This window comes from Brienomyrus brachyistius, chromosome 3 (genome assembly GCF_023856365.1).
Source record: "Brienomyrus brachyistius isolate T26 chromosome 3, BBRACH_0.4, whole genome shotgun sequence".
Classification (NCBI taxonomy): Eukaryota; Metazoa; Chordata; class Actinopteri; order Osteoglossiformes; family Mormyridae; genus Brienomyrus; species Brienomyrus brachyistius.
Genome location: NC_064535.1, coordinates 24,831,214 through 24,856,630, shown reverse-complemented (window position 1 = coordinate 24,856,630; position 25,417 = coordinate 24,831,214). Strand labels below are relative to the sequence as shown.

At 44.0% G+C, this 25,417-nt stretch overlaps 1 protein-coding gene across 2 annotated transcripts; it reads left to right on the top strand.

Moving 5' to 3' along the window:
* Positions 1-3,268: 3,268 nt before the first annotated feature.
* On the top strand, positions 3,269-24,987 carry strip2 (striatin interacting protein 2). Of its 2 annotated transcripts, XM_049009446.1 has the most exons (22): positions 3,269-3,545; positions 6,830-6,899; positions 7,442-7,513; positions 10,687-10,821; positions 10,948-11,068; positions 12,224-12,292; positions 12,937-13,043; positions 14,026-14,153; positions 14,445-14,633; positions 15,305-15,355; positions 16,299-16,534; positions 16,875-16,940; positions 17,838-17,901; positions 18,504-18,575; positions 18,653-18,727; positions 18,909-19,006; positions 19,962-20,088; positions 21,623-21,723; positions 21,836-21,902; positions 22,453-22,557; positions 22,668-22,872; positions 23,707-24,987. In XM_049009446.1, the coding sequence occupies exons 1-22, from the start codon at positions 3,474-3,476 to the stop codon at positions 23,952-23,954; spliced, it is 2,478 nt and encodes an 825-aa protein (XP_048865403.1). In that variant the 5' UTR covers positions 3,269-3,473; the 3' UTR covers positions 23,955-24,987. The 2 variants fall into 2 exon arrangements, with proteins under 2 accessions (XP_048865403.1, XP_048865404.1); XM_049009447.1 differs by lacking the exon at positions 15,305-15,355 and having other exon boundaries at positions 3,274-3,545.
* Positions 24,988-25,417: the final 430 nt, after the last annotated feature.

The window sequence follows — 25,417 nt, the reverse complement described above, 5'->3', positions numbered from 1 at the left end:
TTTTGAATCTCTGACTTAATGAGTTTGGACTTAATAATAAATAATAATAATAATAATAGGGATTGCGTTGGACCTCCCAAAGTACTACCTTGTACCTGCTCTTCAATACTTGCCACTGGTAACAGGTTTGTCCACAGAGCAGGTATTGTCAGTCATGTTCACACTAGGCCTGTGTTTCAGCTTTCTTGAAACTGCTGATGTTGCAAATCAAACAGGCTAAATTTATCTTGATTCAAAACTTGAATTTGTTTGCTGGAATCCTGAGAGTGTGCATTGGGGATTCCTGTTGGCACTGGGGATTCCTTTTGTAGATTATTTTACAACCCCCTCCCCCACCCAGATACCCCCCGCTACCTGCATTAATGATTAATTTGCCGCCTCTGTGGAGCTTTAAACAGATGGCGAAAGATCACCCTAAAGCGCAAGTTCACGAGTGCTAATGGAATGGCTAAAGGACCTGGGATGACAGGGTACGAGTTGTTTCTTTTTAATGAAAAGCTGTTTCGTTTAATGGTTTACATGAATAGGTTACTGAGAAGCCGCTGCAGCCATTAGGAAGGGAATCGCTGGGGGTGTAAGGATTTTAGCCCACAATCTAAAATAACTGCACTTCCGCATTTCACACTGCTGATTGCTCACTGTATATTGACTTCTTTCTTTTTTGCCTGCCACGTGCATGACATAGGAAGAAATACTTTTTGAGGGGGTGGATTTTTTTTTCTCTCTTGGTGGGTGGGGGGTGGATTCAAACTCTTTACGTCTTAGCTATGTGCCTGTTCGATTAAAATTCGAACCCTTTTTTTTTCTCCTACTTGCCGCATATCCACAGTATACTCTAAGTCACTGCAGTATCACATGGATAAACAGGCATCCATAATGGATGTGCGGCTAGAACAGGTGAATATTGGAAAGACCCATGTTGTCACAGCACATGAACCTAATGCATGATGGTATATGGGACAGGCTCCTGATGAAGAGGATGGTATGGTGGCTCTCTGGCTTCTCAGTTTATTCCCCATAAACTGCAATCCGCATGTTTTGTATATGTATTGTATTAGTTTCCTCGCTGCTTGTTACGTTAATTGGCATCCCTATATCGCACGTTAACGTGTGTGTTTGACACTGAACCCTGGCATCCTGTCCAGGGTGCCCCCCTGCCTTGTATCCCATGCTGCCTGGGACAAGCTCCAGGGCCCCTCTGACCTTGACCAGGAAGAGGGGCTGGGAGATGGTGTGTGGGGGGGGGCTTAGCCATTCCTTGATCTGCAGCCACTTGGGAGGGCAGTGGTTGTGATGTTCAGCTGTCCCTGCCAGTTCAGGGTGACCTAATCCTCCTTGATGGCATGCCAGAGGCCTCGGCCCAGCAGTGACATAGCAGCCTGGCAGAACTGCAGCTCTAATATCTAGACTCAGATTCGTTATTCTTGATCTTATGCTAACTTTGGTCAGGGGATGGCCGATGGACATGCTCAGGGGGGCGGCTCTTAGCTGCTGATGTGTTAAACGGTACAGTTACAACTGTAAAGGTAAGAAAGAGCTAAGTAAGGTCAGGTATGGTGAACCTATTGACATTCCACTATACTCCAAAATAGCCATTCTCAACTCATGGGTTGCGACCCAAAATTGGGTTGCGGCAAGTTCCGAAATGGTCGAAAAATGTAAGCATTTTAAATCTAGCTACTCCTATGCTGATCCACGATCAGATTTCCCAGCCCCAATTCTAAATTGACTTATATAAACGGGTCTTGGATCTGCAAATGCTTAGAGCAAACCTAGTCAACACTCAACCAATTCAAGAAGCCAAACCACAGATGCTTCATTTAAAATTCACTGGCACATCCAATCAGATTTGTGCGATAACCATTGATTGCTGTAAATTGCAGAGTGCTCTGTGCACTTGATCACAGCCTTAATTTAAACCTATAATTGATATACTGTAGGCTTGCAACTGAGCTGGCAAGGTACAAAATTGGGTTGCAGTGCAAAAAAGGTTAAGAACCGCTGCTCTGAAGTTCAAATAACTGACCTGGAGTGAAGAAAGAAGGTCATTGATGTTTCCACTATCTGAGTAACAGGAGATGATCGTTCACCCCTCTGAAAATAAGATTTTTATTTTGCTATTTGTACACTGAGATAGGATTTTTTTTTCCACATATACTCTCTTGTTCTCCTGCGTAACACAAAGACAGATATTCTGTACAGCTGAAAGTGGATCTTGGGGTACAAGCAAAGGATTAGCCGTTAACCCCAGCTGCTACAGGGGAATTGGATTAAGAGCTATGATTCAGGACCCAACAGTGATATGACAGTGATCACTTCGCTGGGATTCAAACTGAATTGGGTACATGCAGACGCAGGTTCCGGAACCAATTGGTTGCATACTGTTACTTGGCTCTTAAAAGCGATTCAGTCGTCCTACCATTGCACTCTCGTGTCATCTGCAACTGTAGGATTTTAAGGAATGCGATGGTTTGTTAAACATTCTGCTTTCAGTGACCCCTGCTGTGATACTCATTAATTTTAATTTTGGCCGCCAATGAAAGCCACTGAACATTCTCTGTCAGCACTCCCAGAAGATGTGTGCGCTCAGTGGAATAGTTAATGCATTTTAATGGGGCCCGACTGAGAGAAAGTTCATTAATTCATCTTGTCCACTTATGTTGCAATTAATGATTTGGTTCAGTGAACCATACGGGTCCCCGGTGATTTATTTTTCTCTATTAATTTATACAGTGCTTACCTGCCCTTAAAATCTTTTATCTGCAGGAAGAAAGGCAAGTTATTGCAGGTGACACCGTAGTGAAAGGCACGTTACGGTTAGATCAGTATGCCATAATTCCGTGTTTATGATCCGTTCTACCCAGAGGATTCCAGAAACTATGATGCAAATCATTCTCTTTTATGCCTGAATGTAAGTGTTTTGAATGCCACTAAAAATCCAATTGAGAAACCAGATCCTGTTCCCGATGCTGGTTCTTTGCACAGGCGGGGGGCGCCGCTCAACTCTGCTGATGTAACACGAATAAGTACTTAAACTCAATTTTGCCACTGAAATAACCGCAAGCTTGGCTGCTTAAGCGCTACTGAAGAGGGATGGTCGCTCCGATGAGATATTTTTCTTCATACATGGAATAAAAGTATAAAAGGTTTTGTTCTGTTAGCCCTATTCCATTGAATGGGCTTGCTATAGATTTGTTTAGTAACCGTATTTGGTGTTATTTATTTATTTATTTATTATTTATTTACTCAATTCTAATTGACACGTCTAGTTCACAACCTTGAGCCAAATGGTACGAGTATACTGGGTAATTAATAGCGCTCCGACACATGTCCGACTCCTACGCTGGTTCTCCTTCACAGACAAGCCCGCTGTCCACTGTTCAAATGCCATTTACCTTAAATCACGCCCACCCTGTCACCTAATCATCCAATAATACTGGTGGGGACGGGAATCGCGATCTTGGACTCGGTAAATGGCTGCATGTGCGGATACCACTTTGACGGAGCGCCCGATCCGGAGCGAGTTGGCACGGAACGAAATGGAGGTATGGCACCTGATATCTCATATTAATAACAGCGGCGTCAAACGGAGACGTGCTCACGAAGTCTAAGAAGTGCTCGGCAATCAGCGGAAAGCTTACGAGCGGAGCCCTAGTGATCCGCGTCCAATTAGGGTATTTATGTGTGTACGGAGGCAGAGACGCGCGGCGCTGGAGGAGGTTTGCACCGATCCTTTAGATCTCCTGTAGAAAAACCAGCTCAATCTGACTTGATATTTGGTGACAGTATACAAGCGCTAAAAATACAAGGATGAGACCACCACATGAAATGTAATATCACAGCAGCGCTCGGGACAATTTTACGGTAAATTTATGCCTAGTCTAATTATATAGCAATTTAAAAAACAATTCTGACCAACGACTTTCTAAAGTAATCCCTCGGGCCAAATGTGCAGGGGTAATGTGAAACCTGGGTTCGGCTGTTTCCCCCCCTGTCAATGTTTATCCACGGTACGGGTGGCGAGAATGGGATGAATGAACTGACGCGTAATTTATTATTCATGTCAAAATGTTTTATGTGAACCATCTAAGATTCAGATTTGGCTTATCTGCTCGTGATGACTTATTTCAACACGCGAACCTATTGTGGTAGTATTTGTATATATTTATATACTGGATGTTTATTTCACCGAATGAATCAGAGTTGCACGTCCCCGGTCCGCAATTTTTACATATAGCACATGTATTTAAACGACTTTAAAACCTGACAAATACTATCATTGAAATGCTAAATGACAAATGCACTTTAGTATTCACTCGTCGTTTCCACTGTTTATTCCTAGTCGATTAACTGATGGCTTATTCATTAAAGCATTATTAGGGTAACATGGGTGTTTTATTCCGTTATGGACTGCACAACCTTGAAATACATGTAGTCGGCTATGCACAGTCTGCATCGAAGGACGTTTTCATATATTCGAATTATTTAATTCTTCCTTTAGTGACGAGCACATAAACGGATTATGGAGAATTCGGTTTCAGAATCATTAATTTTCTTGTAAATTAGGGAATCATTTACAGGTATTTGAAAGGCGCTCCATGTAGAAGCACTTGCTCACGCCTGTCAGTGGGGACAGGTTCACCGGCCCCGCGGCTGGGGGAATCGCAATGCGCTTGGGCGGCACAAGCGATTTCCCCGCTTGTGTGTATCCAGGCTGGATGCAGGTCAAACACACTTCATTAGGTGGCTGTAAATGACGCCGTGGGGGCAACGGCGCTTCGATGCACGGTGGTCCTTCTGAGTAAACTGTTGATTTGTAACAGGGAGTTTGATTTTTGGGTGGTGCAACGTAATAATTGAAATTATTTTGGATTTTTTTTTTGGGAGGGGGGGGCATGTCACCCCCGTAAAAAGGGCGCCTTTTTAAACAGTGATAGTTTTAATTGGTTTGTTTGATATAATTATATAATTAGTTGCATTATTCGTGTTGTGCATAAAACACTTTGATATTCACTATTAGCTCAGTTCTGTTCTCATTCAATCGTTCATTCATTCGTTCATTCATTCGTTCATTCATTCGTTTATCTTTATCTATCTATCTATCATCTGTCATTTCATTCATTCCTTTAGCTGCCTATTTGTAAGGAGAAATGTAGGCATCGAACCATGGCAAAGAAACTTGTGACAGATTTTTGGGACTACTGATCCAAAATAAATCACCGTCATGACGGTCACACCCCTTCTGGTGGGGACTGTGGTAGCAGCACACTGATCATGTCAGACCAGAGCTCTCCTTCCAAAGTCACAGACTGTGTGCTGTTCTGGTGGATCCCCAGATGTTCCCAAGCTAACTTGGAGGTATATTCTCTGCAGCATATCCTGGGATTACCTAGAACAACTCGCTTGGGGGCTGAGCAGGTGCCACCCATGTAAGATTCACAAACCGCCTTTCAATCCAAAGGATTACTTGCATCTGTAAGGCGTGAGCCTCATCTGGAGACCTGTGATCACCAGAGGCCTCCTCAGAGCCTGGTTTTTCATCAATTGACCTGATCCACCTGGGAAATCCTCTCTCTGTATTGCCAACAAGATCCTGAGATACTTTTACTCCATTGGTGAGGACAGATTCTCCCTCCTCAGCCAGAATCATACTCATTCCTGACACTTCACACTCAAATCATTCATGCGAGTGCTGGAGGTGCTGGTCGCATGAGAACGGAAGCAAAATCTCACCTGCATGACAGGGATGTCACCTCTAACATGTCACACCAGCCTTCTAGGCTGGGACCCCTTTATCATGTCCATGAAAAAAGCACAATCTGGAGTGAAGACAACACTCTAAATCAGTCCTACCCAATCCGGTCCTCAGGGACCCACAGTCATCCAAATTTTAGCTCCCCCCCCCTCCCCCGCTCACTGCCAGACAGCCCACATTTTTGCTACCAGGAGCTGGGAAGGAACAAAAACATGGATTGTGTGCGGGTCCCTGGGAACCGGATTGGGAAGTCGATCCACTGTTCCACAGCTAGACTGGAATCTAGAGAACTGTGATCCACCTATAATCGAAAAACACCCCCTCACCCCCCATTAAAAAAATAGGAACAACCACTAGTGTTTTCCAATCTAGAAGTGCTTAACCTTCCATGTACTCAAAAGACAAGTGCCAACCATGTTACCCCAGCAGAATCCAGTGCTTTCGACAACTATGGAGGAGTTTGCCTTACCGCTGTAGCCTTTCCATCATGGAGGACTCTGACCACCAAATCAGCATGAGATCCAGCAGAAGTTTTCAACATTGCCTGCTTGTAATGTAATTAGTCCACTGGACTAATGGGATTCCTCAAAGAGTACCCCCCCATAAAATATCCCCAAGGTTGGTGTGAAATATGAGAGTAAGTGTTACAGTATTAAATGATTAAACTTAATGGGTCGCGTCCTCTCAGCCCCCACCCTGCATTTGTGATCATTGAGGACATGGCTAAGCTTTACGGTACCTTTCAGTTCTTTACTGACAGGATAACCAGACTGTGACCACCTGGCACTGCAGTTTCTTTTAAATTTATCAATCTGAGCTGACAAGATGCCCTGTACGTGTTGCTTGGTGTAGGTATGGTCGGTGCAGTGCTTGCAGAAACGAACACCAGGTTGATCTTCGGGCAACGATGTAATTAAAACGATGTGACTAAAAACCACATTTTTTTAATTTCATAAAGATATAGTAATTGGTTCCCACAGAAAAGCATTGCATCAAGGGGGGAAACTGGTCCGACTACAACCATATGAGAGGTTCTGGGTGTGGCAGTAAGGCACTGCGTGGTTTGTGTTACAGGGCTCCGTGGAATCCCCTGCACTGGAGTTTGAGTATGGAGACGCAGACAGTTTCATGACTGAGCTGGCAGGTAAAGGATTCCGGGTTAACATCCACACCACGTTATAACAATAGTTATGCCGTATGTATATGGCACATCTGCCTGGCAGCCTTTCAGTGAACACAGGTTTTTATACATCTTTGCAACTGTGTAATATATCAGAGCAATTTCTTAGCCTCTTGCTCTAAGATATAACATAAGGACTCTATGAAGTGTGCAATAATCGGTCAATAATCAAATTGCTTAGCCATGATGGCCCTTGCAACCCATTTTCTGATACTGTGGGTTGCTATGGTTTTCGACATGGTGAAAAGAAACGATTGGCAGGGTTGTAGTGCATGTTTGAAATTCAAGGTGGGTGGGATTACAGTGGACTGTCAATGGCAGACTTCATACGAGCTAACATTCGGTTCCCGCTGCGTTCAGATATATAATGACTGACAACATATTGTAGTCCCACCAACTATGGGTTGCGAAGCCTTGTCTGTTACATCTTTTGCCTCAGTTACGGGGGTAGTGTTCTGAAAGCAGTTGTCCAGAGGTTGAAAATATACCTTTCTTCCTATCCCTAGAGCTGTACAGTTACACAGAAGTTCCAGAATTCATCCTGAACAGAGACTGCTTTGAGGACTTCAGGACTGAAGGTACCACAAGCACTTTGTTATTCTCTGAAGGCTGTGACTCACCTTCTGACCCTTTTTGAACCTCCTCTGGTTTGCTTCCCCTCTTGTTCTGGGATAGTTTTGAAGACGACTTCAAAGCACTGTTACTGTCCCACCATGCTTGCGTCAGAAGGGGCTTCATTTCCTGCACAATGGCCCCTAACTTCTTGTAAATACATGGCTCCACAGCCACCAGGGCGAGAAAATGTGTCACGTGTCCTCCATCTGTGAGAAAAGCGAGCGCAGTCAGCACAGCCGAAGTGGTCTGTGTCTCTGAAAAAGGTGGATGACCGTCCCTCTGTCCACTAAACAAATTCCACAATTAAACTGAGAAAATGTGCTATTCTATGGGCTATTTTAAAAACAAGAGTCTACTAAGGGCGGAAAAAGGCCTATCCAAGAGAAATTACATTCCATACCTGTGTTTAATCAAAGAATGAAGACACTAAACTCAACTACTGCAGCCATTTGATGAAGTCAATTAAAATGAGTCAGTTAGATAAATGGTTTATCCACCCATTTATCCTGTGTAGGTCATAGGGATCTGGAGCTTATTCCAGAACTATAGGTGCATGGCAGTGAATAACCCATCATGGCCACATGCATTCACTCCTATAGGGAATTCGGCAGGTTTGATTCACCCTACCATGTTTTAGTTGGGACCACACAACAGGGATTCCAACTAGTCCCACTAGTGTGAGGCAACCGCGCAAATCACTGCACCACTGCACTAACCTAGAAAACTTATTTACCCACTGTTGAATATAAAACTGCTGCATTGCGTGGAACCTACAGGGGTTGGACAATAATACTGAACCACTGGTTGATATAGTGTTTGAGGTTTCACACCTATATATATATATATATATATATATATATATATATATATATATATATATATATATATATATATATATATATATATATATATATATAGAGGCAGTTTTCAATGATTGCACATTCCATCAATAAGAGCAGAGTGTGAAGGCTGAATTAGCAGAGCAATAGCAGAGCTGTATATAAAATATTGAAATCCACACAACATATTGGGAGACATATCAGAGATCAAAGAGGACAAATTGTTAGTGCTTGTCTCACTGGTGCATCTGTGACCAGGACAGCAAGTATTTGTGGAGTATTGAGAGCCATGGTATCCAGGGTAACGTCGGCATACCATCATGTAGGACACACCACATCCACAGGAATAACTGTGGATGCCAAGAGGAAGCTGTCTGAAAGGGACGTCCAGGTACCAACCATGATTGTAGACAAAATAAACATATAACCAAAGCTGCCCAACTGCAGAATTAAACTGGCACCCGACTCTCCAGTTTCCACCAAAACTCTTCACTGGCAGATCCACAGGGTCAATTGTCGTGGTCGGGCTGCTTTAGCGAAACCTTTGGTCACTCGTGCCAATGGCAAAAGTCGGTTTCAATGGTGCCAGCAGCGCAAATCTTGGGCTGTAAATAATGTGAAACGTATTGTTCTCTGATGAGTTCACCTTCCCTGTCTTTCCCACATCTGGGAGAGTTTCGGTGTGGAGAAGCTGCAAAGAGACTTACCACCCAGACCGCTGTGTACCCAGAGTGCAGCATGGGGGAGGATCAGTGACGGTTTGGGCTGCAATGTCATGGCATTCCCCAGGCCCACTACTTGCTCTAGATGGGCGCGTCACTGGCAAGGACTGCTGGACTATTGTGAAGGACCATGTTCACCCAGTGGTTCAAACATTGTACTATGAAAGTGGTGCCGTGTATCAGGATGATAATGCACCAATACACACAACAACCGTAGCAATACAATGATTTGATGAACATGAACGTGAACTGAAACGTCTCCCATGACCTGCACAGTCACCAGATCTGAATATTATTGAGCCACTTTGGGGTGTTTTAGAGGAGTGAGTCAGGAAACATTTTCCTTCACCAACATCACATAGTGACCTGGCTACTGCGAGAGGAATGGCTGAAAATCCCTCTGGTTACTGTGCATTCTATTTGTCATTCCTAAGATGAATTAATGCTGTATCTGCCTCAAAAGGAGATCCTACATCATACTAATAAATTATTGTGGTCAAAAATTTAGGTGTTTCAGTTTCATTGTCTAACCTCTGTACATAACCAATCACATAAATAACTTTATTAAAAGTTAATGCACAAAAGTCAAAAATACATGTAAAGAATAACAATGTAAATATTTTCCTGCTGTCAGTAACCAGACTCAAGCACTCTATCCTTGGCTGTGTCTTTAAAGACCTCGAATAAACATGGCCTTGGATCACGGTTGCCTGCCCTTGTCTGTCATGTCTGAGTTGATGTGTAAATCAAGAATTGTCATATGACTTAAATGCAGAGAGCCACCCCGTCCGCCCCATCCCTCCCCCGTTGGGATTCAGTGTCTGCTGCCTGCTTGATGGTGTTGAGGCAGATCTGTACTTTGCAGGTGACCCAGCCAGGTCTGTTGTGACAGAGGAATACATCCAGAAAATCACTCAGTGGTCACTGTTGTGGTTTGACAGGCAGTGGGTCCTGCTTACAGCTCCATGACCGTGGGTTTCAATCTAACCACAGCTGTATCTGAGGAGACATTGTTTACTCTGTGTGTGTGTGTGTGTGTGTGTGTGTGTGTGTGTGTGTGTGTGTTTTTCAGGCCCCCACAAAGATCTGTGAATGCAATCAACTAACTAAAAATGCTAAAAGTCTCGCATTTCGCTTGGTTAATTATGAATAGGGTTAGGGCCAGGTAGAGTTTAAGGCTGTCATGTTAGGGTTAGGAGGTCAGAGATCATGAAGGCCTCATTTCCAGACTGCTGTGTAAGAGAAAGTGAACTTGAGGTCCCACATCTGTTCCCTTGAACGCTTGAGTGTTCCTACTTTTAAAAATGTTTTTCCACTAATGACTTTCAACAGCTCTGGGGAAATCCACCTTCTAGATTTCGGCTCCACGTCTTTAGCTCGGTCTGGCCTCACAGATTAGCACACAACACTGAGTGCCTGTAATGTCCAGTCCTGCTTTGGGCTGCAGTCCTTGGTCAGGGAGCTTTAATGAGTATTGCTGAGCTCAGGAAATCTTTCACACGTGAAGACGAGTTGGAGCGTCACAGTAGCACGGCGCTCTCATTCATATGACCCCTCTGTCTCCCCTCCCCCAAGTGAAGGAGAAGAGGTGGACTGAGCTGGGCATTGTCGAGCAGAGGGCCTATGTGATGCGACTGCTGGATGCCTTGGAGGTCACCAACAAAGACAGGAGGCTGAGAGTGACCCGTGCCATCCTTTACTTAGCCCAGGGTGAGTTTCTCGTGTGTGTGTGTGTGTGTGTGTGTGTGTGTGTGTGTGTGTGTGTGTGTGTGCACGTGCACAAGCTTAAATCTCCCCCTTCTGATTCATCGTGAATCCCCTGCACCCCCCCCCCAGGTGTGTTCAGTGAGTGCAATACAGAAGCGGACATCCTGCACTGGTCCAGGCACAACATCTACCTCCTGCTAAGCATGGGCACTTTCACGGCGATGGTGGAATTGCTGAGCATGGAGATGGAGTGAGTTGCCATGTGGCCCCTACGTGAGCCCTGATCGTGCCCCCCCCCCCCCCCCCCCGTATGCTATTGCCACACTTCCTGATTGGTAATTTTGTCACTATCAACCTTCGCCCCCTCCAAACCCCCTCTTCTTATAAATATCATTATACTAAAAAATCTGTAGAGCTAAGCCGTCTTTTCACGCTGCTCACCCACAGAGGAGCCACATTAAAAACACGCTGGTATAATAGCTTTTCCAAATTCGATTTTTGGAGTCTGCTTGAAAATAGGCTCATTCATACGATATTGTAGTGCTGAGTCGAACATCTTCTGAATAACGCCGGTCGGTGTTGTAGGAGCAGCCTTGTGGCATCCCACAAAGCGCCACACTCACGAATGGCACGTTTACGTCATTTGAGACATTGTCCAAGCTTCAGTTTTCCACTGCAAGCTTCAGGAAGATGAACTCGGTCACTCGCAAGTTTTAACTCCATCCCGGCTGCTTTCTCATTCAGAGCTGAAGGAAGCCAAAGTCAGAGACTCTCCCCATGCCCGATGGTGTGACCTCCTGATAGCCTTTCAATCGCCTCCCCCCCCACCCCCCCCCCCCCCGTATGGAGGCACTGAGGTGGCAAGAAAGCAAGCAAGCAGCTGTGGAGTGGATCCTGTCCTATGCAAGAATATTTTTAGTGTGTGAGGCAGCAGACCAAGAAATATTTATAGTATCATTTTGAGTCAGGTTCTGGAGCAAGTTATGTCACGGCTTAGGAGAGGCAATATGGAAATCTATATCAACTCAACAGGACCATGGAATGGAAATGTATGGTCCAGTCGCATTGAGAGGCTGGTCACAACTTGGGGTTAAACCCCAAGCAGCACTGTGACCAGCCTCTCAATGCAACTGGACCAGACATTTCCATTCCATGGTCCTGTCGAGTTGATATAGATTTCCATATTGCCTCTCCTCATTTTCATCCTCTGCGTGCATTGGATAGCATCAAGGTTAAACAAATGGGTTTGAGACCGAAATATCGCCACTTCAAATCCCATATAGGTGTTTGTGCTGTGTCTTTGAACCTGGAAGAAATTATTCATGGTTTAGAAGCTTTGTAGAGAATTTTTGATTCTCTTGTGCTTTTGGTGGGTTCCTTACTATGTTTGTCCATCATCCTGCAGTAATAACCAGGCATGCAGTAATGCAGTGAGTAAGCCAGCCATCTCCCTGGTGGACAGCACCGAGCTCAGGTGAGACCCGAAACAGGATCTGATTGGCTGGGATCATGATGAGCATTCCCCGGTGACATCTTTCAAAATCGTTCCTGATGGCTGCAGGAACAGCTACCCTGGTTGCTTTCTGGAAATAATTATACACGAATCTGCTAGGATTTCTGCTCTTGATCATTTGCTTTTTGTTATGTAGTTTATTAGTGTGAAGTAGCACATCTTGTTTTTCGCCCACATGAGATGTATTTCCAGCAAACATATGTTAGCAAAGTCAACATCGTCCTCCAATCTTATATAATTACTGGAGAATATGTATTGTAGGAACTTTCATGTTCTGGGATGATGATCATAATAAACCGCTTAGGAACACTCCATCACATATTTTTACACTCTGTGAATATCATGACCATATTCTGAATGTGTGAAAGTAGGCTAGTCTTCCCTAACATGTCTAACACTAGGATAGCTTACAGCTGTACATTGCAGTGAACTGGATTTAAGTTCTGAGGTAGATAATAAATGATGTGATGTATTTTAAGTCCATTGCTGATGAACGCAACATGGACTTATCATCCTGTGGTTTCACCTTGTGACCTTTTAATTTAGAAACCCCGCATTATTTAATAGCTGCCTACTGCTGGTCTTGACGTGCTCCGGTTTTCCAGGGTCCTGCTGAACGTCATGTATCTGATGGTGGATACTGTGCGATCAGAGGCTGAAGACGACAAGCTGGAGTGGAAGATGGCCAGGGAGACCTTCAAGGTGGAGCTGGGTGAGAAACCGTCTACTTGAGACGGGGGGGGGCACGCTGCCTCTTCGCACTTGAACAACACAAGCTTCATTTTGCCTCTGTATATCACCGGAGAATAAACAGACAGATGTCTAATTGACACTTTAGCGGATATCACTCGGGGTTGTACTGGAGGGTGATGTGTGACTCACCGGTGATAGATTTCTTCAGTGGAAACCCCAGGATCTTTCAGAGTCGAATGAAGAGGCAGGTTCCTTAAGCTTAAGCAGTTTATTAAGACAGAATGAAGATGTTACAGAAACAGTCGGTTCAGTGTCTGTCTGCATCTGTCACTGCCCACCCCCCCCCCCCCCCCCCCCCCCGAGGGAAGCGGGCCTTTTTCTATGGTTCTTCTTACAGACTCTTGGAGCCAGGGGGGGTCAGATGGCCTTGGTAAGAGTGAGTTGTATGAGAGGCAAAGAACATGATGTGAGGAAGCAAGTAACAAGGACAGAAGGAAATATGAAAATGAAAATATAAAAGCCATAAATGAATGAACTAAATAAAAATAACTACAAATTAACTAGAGAAATCCCTCACTGGGATGGGTCAGGGGTTCCGGTCCTGGTAAAATGGTCATATGTCCATTGGGCCCTTGAGAAATGCCCTTAATAACCTCCTGCTCAAGGGGTGGTGGATAAATGGCTGGCCCTTGTGCTTGGACCCCAGGCTTTGTCCCCAACTGTGTGTGTGTGTGTGTGTGTGTGTGTGTGTGTGTGTGTATCAAAGGAGGGAAAAGAAGCATTCCAATGCGCTTGTATAAATAAAGCAATTTTCATTACCGTGTTATAGCAACTTTGCTTCAGTTAAAGAAACACAGAGCCTGTTCTTTCCATATTTGTTTAATTCGGGGTGTTAGGTGGGGGTGTAGAGACCCGGATGATGAAACCTGAGGCTGCATGTTAGATTATTTATTTCTTTCAGTGCCTCAAGCCCTGATCACCACCTCCCACCCGCTTGGCAGGTTCTTCGCTGCACAATGGCGAGCCCTTTGCGCTCATGCTCTTCGGCATGATGACAAAGTTCTGCAGCATGAACGCCCCTCACTTCCCCATGAAAAAGGTGCTTCTGCTTCTGTGGAAGACGGTGCTGGTCAGTCTCGCCGTGTTGTCCTGTTACATTTGTAGTGCTCATCATCAGTTACTCACTTAAGGGCTCTTGAGCCCTTGGGAAGTTTTTTTGACGTGACAGATGGGGTTCCGTCCCGTTCTGGAACATGTTAACCATCGCCAGTCTTCTTGATGAGAACTTGGGAGTGACATTATGAGGGGAGAAGGATGTAATGTGGGAATGATTAATGATGCTTAGCCACAGGGAAATTGTCAGTGTGCTCAGCGGGATTAAGATGCATTTTCTGGATTGAGTGTGCGCATGTGCTTCCAGTTCACCCTGGGAGGCTTTGACGACCTGCAGCAGATGAAGGAGCAAAGTCGTGAGCAGCTGGGCCTGCCCCCGCTCCCAGAGGACAGCATCAAGGTGGTGCGCAGCATGCGAGCGGCCTCGCCCCCCGCCTCCGCCATGGAGCTCCTCGAGCAACAGCAGCAACAGAAGAGGGGGCGCCGTAGTCGCAGGGTAACTTTTCTCTCCTCGCAGGAAATTCTCAGCAAGCAGCACCTGGTTATGCAACTCCAGATACCCAATCCGCAGGCATACCTTAAATAAAAAACCTGCAACATCGTCATAGCTGAGATGGTACTGGATGGATTGCTGCAGATTTGCTGCAGTTGTATCAGACAACCCTAGAACTCACACCTGACCACTGTTCAGACTATAGCTGGTAAGCGAAAGTCAACGTTTTTGAATGTGAGCACCGATATTCCACTCTGGTGACATGGGACTCTCCAGCACCAGGTTGCTGAGGCTTCCACTACAGTTCAGGCCAGTGTCTCTCAAACCGGTCCTTGGGAAGCCCCTGACAGTCCACGTTTTTGCCAGGATGGACAAAATGATGCTTTTTGAACCATTTGCTATATTTTTTTACCCCACTAGATGGTGCTATTGGTTTGCTTTGAGGCATGTTTTATGTCCTACAGTGAGCGCCATCTATTGGGGTCAAAAATACAGCGAATAGATCATGAAGCATCATTTTGTCCATCACTACAGACTGGTGGGCAACTGGGAGAGATCCAAAACGTGGACTGTCTGGGGGTTCTTGAGGCCCGGACTGAGAAACACTAGTCAAGACCATATCTTCAGAGGATCTCAACTTTGCTTTTGAACACCTCTTCCTTCTATTTCTACAGATGGCCTTTCTTGATAGCTTGGAGGGAGACATTCACTTTTCCAAGAAGCAGGTCTTTCACCACGCTCTCTTTTGTGCACTCGTTTTCTGGGCTGGTCCTTGCACCCTTTTGTGTCCATCTCTACCTACTCTTTCTCCTCCTGTTTCTGCTGTGCCTCCATGCAGGCTGCATTTTTTTAGTCATCCCTGCTGCTTCTAGTCTCTCTTGAGGTTTGGCAAGAATGGAATAGGCACCAGCTTTTATTATAAAAATGGCTGTTCCGCTGGAGGATGGGCCCCATGTCACCATTGCTCTTCCACCGTTAAGAAATCGCCATGGCACTTAATGCTACATGAATGCAACCCATGCCTAAGGCTTGTGTTATGGTTGTCTGTCACTTCTTTTATTTAGCTTGGTTTGCTTTGTTGTTTGGGATAAAAAAAATACCTAAATGTTAGCAGGAATTCATAGTGGTTGTTTTAGAAATAAAACATTTTTCCAAAATTTATTTGGAAAATAATCTCACAGTCCAGTTCTATAGCTAGTCATGAGGGTATCAAATTACTAATTTATGCTTCAGAATAATGAAGTATTGCATCAGAATTAAATTTCTTCTCTGAAAGAAAATGTGACACTCCCTGATCTTTCATAGTCGTTGTTGCACTGTGATGAACATGTGGGGGTAACAGTGAACGCCCAGTGTGGGAGTCCTGCTGTAGCCCCGTTTCCATGCAGACTCCCCAGTTTGCATTCAGTCACAGTTTCCAGGTGTTTGGAAACACTTCTATCCCATTCAAAACAAGACAATTTTAATAACATCCGTAGGTCTTTTTCAGCCTTTAGCTTTGTCAGATTCGATAGCACATGTGTCTTTCATCCAAAATGGACGACTACATAGCTGTAGCCATTGTCTGAGAGCTGCTTTGGGGATGTCTCTGTTTTCCCTTTAGCTTAGAAAACCAGACAAGCCACTGCCAGCTTTCATGTAAGGACTGTGTGTTTGCCTGCCTTTCAGCTCCTGGTGAAGCAGGACAGCCTCGACACATACGGAGAACGGGACCCCTTCAAGAATGACGAGGTGAGGGATGAAGATGATGACGGTGAGGACATGGACAGCACGATGGAGGCCGAAGTGGACCCACTGGACCGTGACACCATCATCCAGCCTCCACTGCCACCTCCACTCCTTCTCTCTACCCCTGCTGAGAGGCTCGGCCTTCCCAAGGGCCTCCCCTGGGCCCCCAAAGTCAGGTGGAGGCTATCCCTCACATATAGTTTCCGCAAGCAGACCGTTCCTGCTTCGGTGCTGTGTTTTGGGGTCTGCTGTTGCCGTGCATGAATCGCTTTCTCCCAAGGTCATAACTTCTAGCGCAGCAAATGAAGGGCAAATGTAGAAGGTAAAATCCCATTAGCTGTATGAGACAAGCTGAGTGTTATGTATGAGCGATGTAAAGGCTTGCCAGTGACCGGCCATATTTCCAAAATGCCATCATCAGTCAGTCACAGACATATTAAATGTGGACCCTCTCTAGCTGGTGTCCGCTGAATGTGCAGAAGTTACACCGGCTTGACAAGTTCTGTTTTTGTACAGAGAGAAAGACATTTTGCACTTCCTGGAGACAAGCAGGAACAAGTTCATTGGCTTCACTCTGGGAAAGTAGGTACTGCGTCTTTGTCAATGGTCAGTGTTGTGAACAGCAAGTCATCCTTCACTAGGTACAGGATTTGTGTTTATTACAGAATTAGCATAAGCAGCATCAGGCCAGAGAAATATTCCTGGAGAAGAAGGAACAAAAATGGAAAGATTGAGAACTGTGTGTTGATTAACTTTGACCTTGTCTGCAGTTGAATAATTACTGTTCAGTCTCCCTCTAAAATTACCCTGCAATTCTCCCACTGTCGTTGAAATCCCTCATGCTTGACAGTAAGTGAAGACCTGCAGTAAAAATGGACTGATTACAGACCTAACATCTAATGCAAAAAAGACTAGGTGTGTGGTGCTTTAAGTGAAGATTCATCAGCGTCTCCTTGGTGTAAGAACACTTTTAACACTGTTATGTCATTCACCAGTACATCATGTTAAACGGCGAAAAGTACAGAAAAAGTACGTTTTAATTGCTGCAAACTGCTAGAACTGTAAAATGTTATATCAGCGGGGTGAAGGAATAGAGATGGAGAAACATGGATGTGGTATTTAGCTTTACTGTGAGATCTGGGGTGTCGTTAGACCTATTTCTAACCCCCCCCCCCCCCCCCCACCCAAATAAATGTACACTAATTAGTTTAAATAATGTGGGCCATTTCCATCAGACCCTCCTAATAAAGACTTGAAGGCATAGCCCCCCCCCCCCCTTCATAAATCTCTAGTGATGCTCCTGTCTGAGAACCAAGCTTAAATTGGAGAAAGCATCGCCCAACAGTTCTACATTAAGCTCAGCAACTGTTATTACGCCATGTTGCCTACTTAGACCCACCACCCCCTTACTACACCTTAGTAACTTTGTATCAGATGCCTGTTCTTGACCATTGTTCTGCTTGGGGGATTGTCCTGCAGTGACACTGAAACCTTGGTTGGTCTGCCAAGACCCATCCACGAGAGCGTGAAGACTCTCAAGCAGGTAGGCTAACCCCTACCTCATCTTTCACCTGAATATTAAAAACCCATAACACTGATTGAGATCCATCAAACTAAAACTAAATGAAGCCCCAATATATTCTCAAATATATCAACCCGACTGCCTAATTAGGTCCATTCCAGTCTTGTGTTTCCTCTAAGATCCCCTTTGGTGATTATATCACATGGGCAACATGGTGGAGCAGTGGTTAGTGCTGTCGCCTCACATCTCTTTGATGAGGGTTTGAGCCTCTGCCCTGGGCCCACATGTGCCTGGAGTTTGCATTTTCTTCAGGTTTTATGTCTCCCCCCCCCCCCACAGTCAAAAAACATGCTAAGGTGAATTGCAGTTGACAAATTGTCCATAGGTATGAATGGTATATGGGTGTGTGTGTGTGTGTGTGTGTGTGTGTGTGTGTGTGCCCTGCGATGGGCTGTCGCCCCATCCTTAGTTATTCCCTGCCTTGTGCTCGTAGCTTCCAGTATAGGCTATGGACCCCCGCGACCATCAATAGGACAAGCGGGTATAGAAAATGGATGGATATTGTATTGCATCATGTGACACAAAGAGCATTATGGGGGAACCTGTCTGCCTGCTTTTCACAGCATAAGTACGTCTCCATAGCGGAGGTACAGATTAGAAAGGAGGAGGCACTTCAGCAGCGTCCAATGACCACGGTCAGTAATGAGCCCCGTCTGTCTCCCATTGGCCTGCCAGCTTCCACCCGTGACTCAGTCTGCTGTCTATTGGTCAGGGAATGGAGGAGGTGGACGAGTCACCTGTGGAGATCCTGTACCAGCGAATGTTGCCCAGCCTGCCCCAATATGTGGTGAGTACCTGGAACCGTCCTAGTCTCCAGCCACTCTGACTGTCTACAATCTGTTTTGACTTTGATTAGTTTGCCTTTTCTTCCTAGTTCAAACAATTGTCCTTGAGGTTCTGATAAGTTTGTAAGTAAGTCATGACTGTAGGGGAATATGCTTATTTAATGTATTTATACCCTCCCTCAGATAGGCCTGCTGAAGCTCTTGCTGGCTGTAGCCCCCACCTCCAGGACTAATGTGGACTCCATCAATGTCCTGGCGGATGTGCTACCTGAGGAAATCCCGTAAGGGCCTGGCCTCCCCTACCTGTCGCCTTCAGCTCAACCTCAGCTGTTATATATTGTTTAAATGTTAAATTTAATCATGTGCATGTCTGCACAGTACCTGTCCGTGTTCACAGTCATGTGCCACATGACGACGTTTCGGTCAGCGACGGATCACATTCACGATGGCGATCCCATAAGATTATAATGGAGCTGAAAAGTTCCTGTCGCCTAGCGACATTGTGATGTCATGGCACAATGCATTACTCGGGTGTTTGTGCTGATGCTGATGTAAACAAACCTACTGCACTGCCAGTTATACTTTTTATACAACATATACATAATACTTGTTGATAACTGTTACAGGTTTATGTATTTACTATAGTGTACTCTGTTGTTATTTAGGCTATAGTATATAGCCTAGGTGTGTAGTGGGCTATATCATCTAGGTTTGTGTAAATACACTCTATACACTCTGGGAAAAAGCCCAGCACCAACTCTGGCACCACATTGGTGGAAACGGGTCATGTGATGTTCTCACAGTGATGAAATCACTTAATGACGCATTTCTCAGAATGTATCTCCATCATTAAGTGACGCATGACTGTAACACAAGTAAAACTAGGTGGGAAATACAGAACAGAAAATAGTTATTTCCTCCTCTGTCTAGTACTTCTCATTTGTCAGTTTCACTTTGTGTATTTATCATATTTAAATACAATATTTCCCATTTAATATTAACTCCTTCACACTGACTTCATCTTGTTGCAAACCAGTTACAGCAGTGTTTCCCAGTCCGGCAATAGGGACCCGCAGACAGTGCAGGTTCTTGCTCCCCAATGGCAGGGAGCTCAGAGGGTGCAAAAAAAGAAGGACCGACCACGGGTCCCGGAGGACCTGATTGGGAAAGTTAGAAGATAGTTGCTGGTGACAGATGGGTTTCTGTATCAATCTGGTGGTCTCATCTGCCTCTCAGAATCACCGTCCTGCAGAGCATGAAGCTGGGTGTGGATGTGAACCGGCACAAGGAGATCATTGTCAAGGCTATCTCTGCTCTACTACTGCTGCTGCTGAAGCACTTCAAGCTGAACCACATCTACCAGGTCAGAGTGCCAGTCCCCCCCCCTCCAGGGTATGATAAGCAGAAGCAGGAACTGAGGACACAGGGGAGCCCTGAGTAATTCAGACCACAGCTAACTGAGCTAACCTATTGCCTCTGTCGAAACTGAAACAGTATTGCCCTCAAACAGAGTTTCCCCTTTCTGTGGAAGAGAGGAATCCCAGGACAGGGCTTTCACACAAACAGTGCTATGGCTGCAGCTATAATTAAGGTTTGGAAACATTAAAAATGTCCAGGGCTCCTGAGGTTCCCAAAACGTTATCCCAGTGCTGCAACTACTACTACAAATAAGACTAATTATATAAAAGGTAATGAAAGGGATGGAAAGGCAGCAGGTAACCCTGTTACTTTACACATCTAAGGTTACGGGTTCGAGGCTGGACAGCACGTTTGTAGTATGCACATAGAGTACTTTTATAAAATTATATTTTATATTAAAGCAATATTTTTTCAATTTTTGATTGCATTAAAAGGATGTTGAGGTAATGTTATCGTGCTGACATTGACGGAACCTTTGTTACGATGTAAAACGTGGAAATAACATTCGATTAATGTTACATTAAGAACATTCTGTGCCAAATTTCAGAAGACCGTCACATAACATTAGCTGAAGCTCTGTGAACGTTCCCTGTTAGCTGTGGTATTTGTATCAGCGTGACCTTGCTTAGCTGGGACTGAAATCACCGTAGAGTTAACAGTATTTATGTTATAGTATATCGCCCTCTATAGGTCGGCGAAGGGAAGACTGGAATAATACCACTAGACACCATTTTCCATTAGCAGAATCTCTTCGCTTTATATGCTGGGAGTTTGAGACTGTTTGTTTGGTTGCAATCCTGAAGGACATAAATCATTAACATGCGTTGAGGCTTCCTCTAAGTGCATTCTGAGAGGGTTAGTTCTTCTTAAGGACCTCTTGGTTTTCACTTATGGCTTTACTCAGCATGGGCCAGATGTCTCCTAGATGCACAAATCATCACGAGATGGCATTTCTAAACTTGGGCAAGCTTGTCTACATGAACTGAACATGTAAAGGAAAGGTTAACGTGAAATAAACATATAACAACAAATAACTTTACCTGCACCTTCATATTGCATTAATGGAACATTCAGCACAACTTCAAAATGCATTCATAAGCAGCATATAAGTATACCGTAACATCCTAACATACCTTAATATACACATTATCAACAAACATTATAATCATAGAATATATGCATCAATAATGCTTGTTATTATTGTGTATTAATGCTTTTAAAGTATATTAGGATGTTAAGGTTCGATGCTGCTTTTGAATGCTCCATGAATGCATTATGAATGTATTATGAAGGTGCACTGAATGTTCTACAAATGCATTATAAAAGCATTATGAGTATAGTTAATGTAAAGCATTACCGAAAATTCTATAGAATTCATGACATAGGATATGAATCCTTTCACTTACCACAGACTGAAGTTCTCTGTCCTTTGCTTCTCTCCATCTCATTTTTTTCTGTTCTTTCCACTCTCCATCCAGTTTGAGTATATTTCCCAACATCTAGTCTTCGCTAACTGCATACCGCTCATTCTCAAGTTCTTCAATCAGAACATCGCATCCTACATCAGTGCCAGAAACAGGTACGCGTGACTCCCCTTCTGGAATCAGGTGGACGGCAGTGACTGGCCTTATATGTTTGCATGTTTTCTTGTGTGCGTTTCCTGTAACTTTTGTCTCCACTGTCTGACTTAGGATCGGTGTGTTGGACTTCCCTCACTGCGTTCTCCATGAGATGCCGGAGCTCACGGTGGAGAGTCTGGTAAGTCCAGTGATCAGCTCCAATCAAACCTCACCATCACTGTAACTCCGTCCCTTTATGTCTCCTCAAATGCAAATGAATCAATTACAGCAAATATGGAAGGTTCCCCTGATGACCACAGTCAACTTACAGTAGAATTTTAGAAGAATTACTACAATAGTTTTAAAAAATTATCAGGAGACTACTAGAAAGTTTTGAGTTTTTGGCCAGTGTTGGGGAAGCTACTGACAAGTAGTCCATTACAGACAGAAGGTTCAGGTCCAGGAAGTACAAATCCAGACCAAGGTTTTGCTTCAACCAACTACTTGCGTACTCTGTGACTCTTTATGCCCAACTGCTTGGTTGAAGCAAAACCTTGGTCTAGATTTGTACTTTCTGGACCTGAACTTTCCACGTCTGTCTGTAATGATTTATTTTTATGAGTAACTTCCCCAATACTGTTTTATGTTTGCTTTCTCAAGAGTGAAACAGCAGTTCTTTTGGGAACTTTTTGAGTTAGTCCACCTATTTATGAGCCAAACCACGTGCTGTGTGTGATACCTGTACACAGGAGTCTGGGGATGGCACCCAGTTCTGCTGGAGGAACCTTTTTTCCTGCATAAACCTCCTGAGGATCCTCAATAAGGTCACCAAGTGGAAGCACTCTAGGACTATGGTGAGTTATAAACAGGGACATGTGTCACTTTATATTCTATGGGATAAAAAGTACATCACTCTTGATTTTGCAGCTCTGCTCTTTAATCTCATTATTGTCTTTCCTTGCAGATGTTAGTAGTTTTCAAGTCTGCTCCCATCCTCAAGAGGGCGCTCAAGGTCAAGCAAGCTATGATGCAGCTCTACATTCTCAAGCTGCTCAAGATCCAGACGAAGTATCTGGGCCGGCAATGGAGGAAGAGTAACATGAAGACCATGTCGGCCATTTACCAGAAAGTACGGCATAGGCTCAATGATGACTGGGCTTATGGCAATGGTAAGACTGTAAGCCCCTGCTTGTGTACAAATATTGAATAGCCTGCTTGGTATATAAAAGTACTAACATTTTGCCCTGTGTTCCCCAGACTATTTCATAAAACAGTAATCATCATCCTCCTGTTATTGAAAAACATTTTGTGTGTTTTATAATTTGACCAAGCCTCAGTGCAAAGTTGACACTCTTCATAAGTGCAGTACTCAAAGGTGCTAGTCTTCACCTCTTGCAGGTTGGTATAATGTCACATATTTACGATGTAAATGAGTGATCGTTCTTAAGGGAAGGAGGAGAAATCTGACTTAGGTGGTCTTATGCTGTCTCATCAGAATGCTGCCATCCTGGCCTCAACTTACCAAGTAACTCGGTAAAACTTTATTTAAAGCAGTTGTCATAATGCATAATAAGCATGGCTTAATGTGTTATGCCTTTTTATAAATAGTTACAGCCATATTTATAATATTGCCTTGCGATGGGCTGGCCCTCCTGGGGTTGTTCCTCCTGGGTTGTTCCCCGGCTCATGCCCATAACTTCCAGAATAGGCTCCGGACCCCCCGCGACCGAGAAGAATGAGCGGGTTGGAAAATGGATGGATGGACGGATGTTTATAATACTTTCTGAATGCATTATAATGCATTATATAATTAATATAATATATTAATTATAATATAAGTATAATATAATATATTAATTATAATATAAGTATAATATAATAATAATATAATATATATTAATATAATTATAGGTATCTATAATTAGACATGACTGCTTTAAGTGTTAGCAGTGGTTGTACAGCTTATGGTCTCCCACTCAGCAGCTAATTCTGTCTTCCCTCAGACATTGATGCCCGGCCCTGGGACTTCCAAGCAGAAGAGTGTGCGCTGCGGGAGAGCATCGAACTGTTCAACAGACGACGCTATGGCAAGAAGACCAGAGGAGAGTTTGTTCCCGTGGACAACTGCCTACAGAGTGTGCTGGGCCAGCGAGTGGAGCTGCCCGAGGACTTTCCCTATAGCTATGAGATGTGGCTGGAGAGAGAGGTGTTCTCCCAGTCCATCCAGTGGGAAGAGCTCCTGCAGGCTTAGTGAACTGGCAGTAGACCTAACAGCCTTTCGTGGTGGGATCAAGAGTGAGAAAATACACCAGCTCAATCAATTATTATGTCAGTCATTTGACTGATTTGAAATACATGACGCTAAGTAACATGAGATACATATAGTGATGCCGGAACACACTCTTTGTACACTTCGTAAAGCACAGTGTCCTGATAGCCCTTGTCAGTCACTTAAAATAAACATTATTCGAGATACAGAAGGTGAGGTTGCCCTTTGAGATGGGCCCTTTTGATGCCACGAGTGCATCATTTTCATCATGGGAAAGTGAAAAGCACTTTAAAGAATACAAACCATTTTTCTACTGCATCCCTTTCTATGTCACACTGAGTCTACCTGCCCTAGTTCTGCTGTCCTGGAGACAGAGTATAGCCTTCAACAGTAAAAATCAAAAAGCACAATAGGCTCATTTTGACCTGGGTTTCCAGTTTATTCATATTTGCCAGTTTCTGGAAATGCTATCTTGTTTAATGCCAAACCACTGACTTTGGGAGTAAAAAAAAAAAAAAAACAAATGTTGATAAACCGCTGTCATTTCAAGATGTGTTATGTGTGTTTAGCAATCAGGAAATATTCTGTGGTATGCATTTCTGTTGTAATGATATGTTACTTGGAAACTCTGCTCCTGTGAGATTTTTCTCCTCTTCAGCATAATGTGAAATCAGTAACGTAGTTCATAATGGAATATAAATTAAAGAGCTGCCTGCTTTAGAGACTTGCCTTCTATCGCTTCTAACGAAAAAGATCTTTGCCGTGTTTTACTGCATACATTTCATTTGTACAATTTAGGTAAATTCATGTACTTTAGCTATTGTTACAGTGAATGAGGAGACACTCTTACCACTGTGCTATGTGACTGTTAGTCATAACCTTATGTTATAGCTTGACTTGAACTTTAATAAAGTGGTAGGACTGGAAGCCACATGAAGCTCAAGCAAGGTACACAATATGGCAGCTAGTTAGCACAAAGACAAAGCAACTGACCAAATAAACAGGTTCAAGACTAGTTCTTAAGGTGGTATCATTCTGAAAGGGGTTTATCCTGAATTTTGTGTGAAATATTCTGCTATGGGATTAAATTAAGATTATGTCTTATATGTAGACGTTGCACATTGCTTATTACTAAGGTGAGCATACGTCATCTTTTTTGGCACCTAAAATGCCTGAAATGTCTGGCATTTAGCTTTGTGTCATGTTGACATTTGCTTCCTACAGTCAGAATACTTTCTATCATCATATTTGCATTGCTTTGATGTCTCTCTTTGCATCCCGCCTCTGGTGTCCTCTTTTTTGCAAAGCAAAACATGGTCACCCTAGCATTACATTTCATTCCAAACACATACAGCTGAGGGAAAGCAGTCTCTTGGAATTTGCAATTACTTTCCAAATCTATGCTCTGCAGACGTCTGAGATGTACATTAAGAAAAGATAACCAT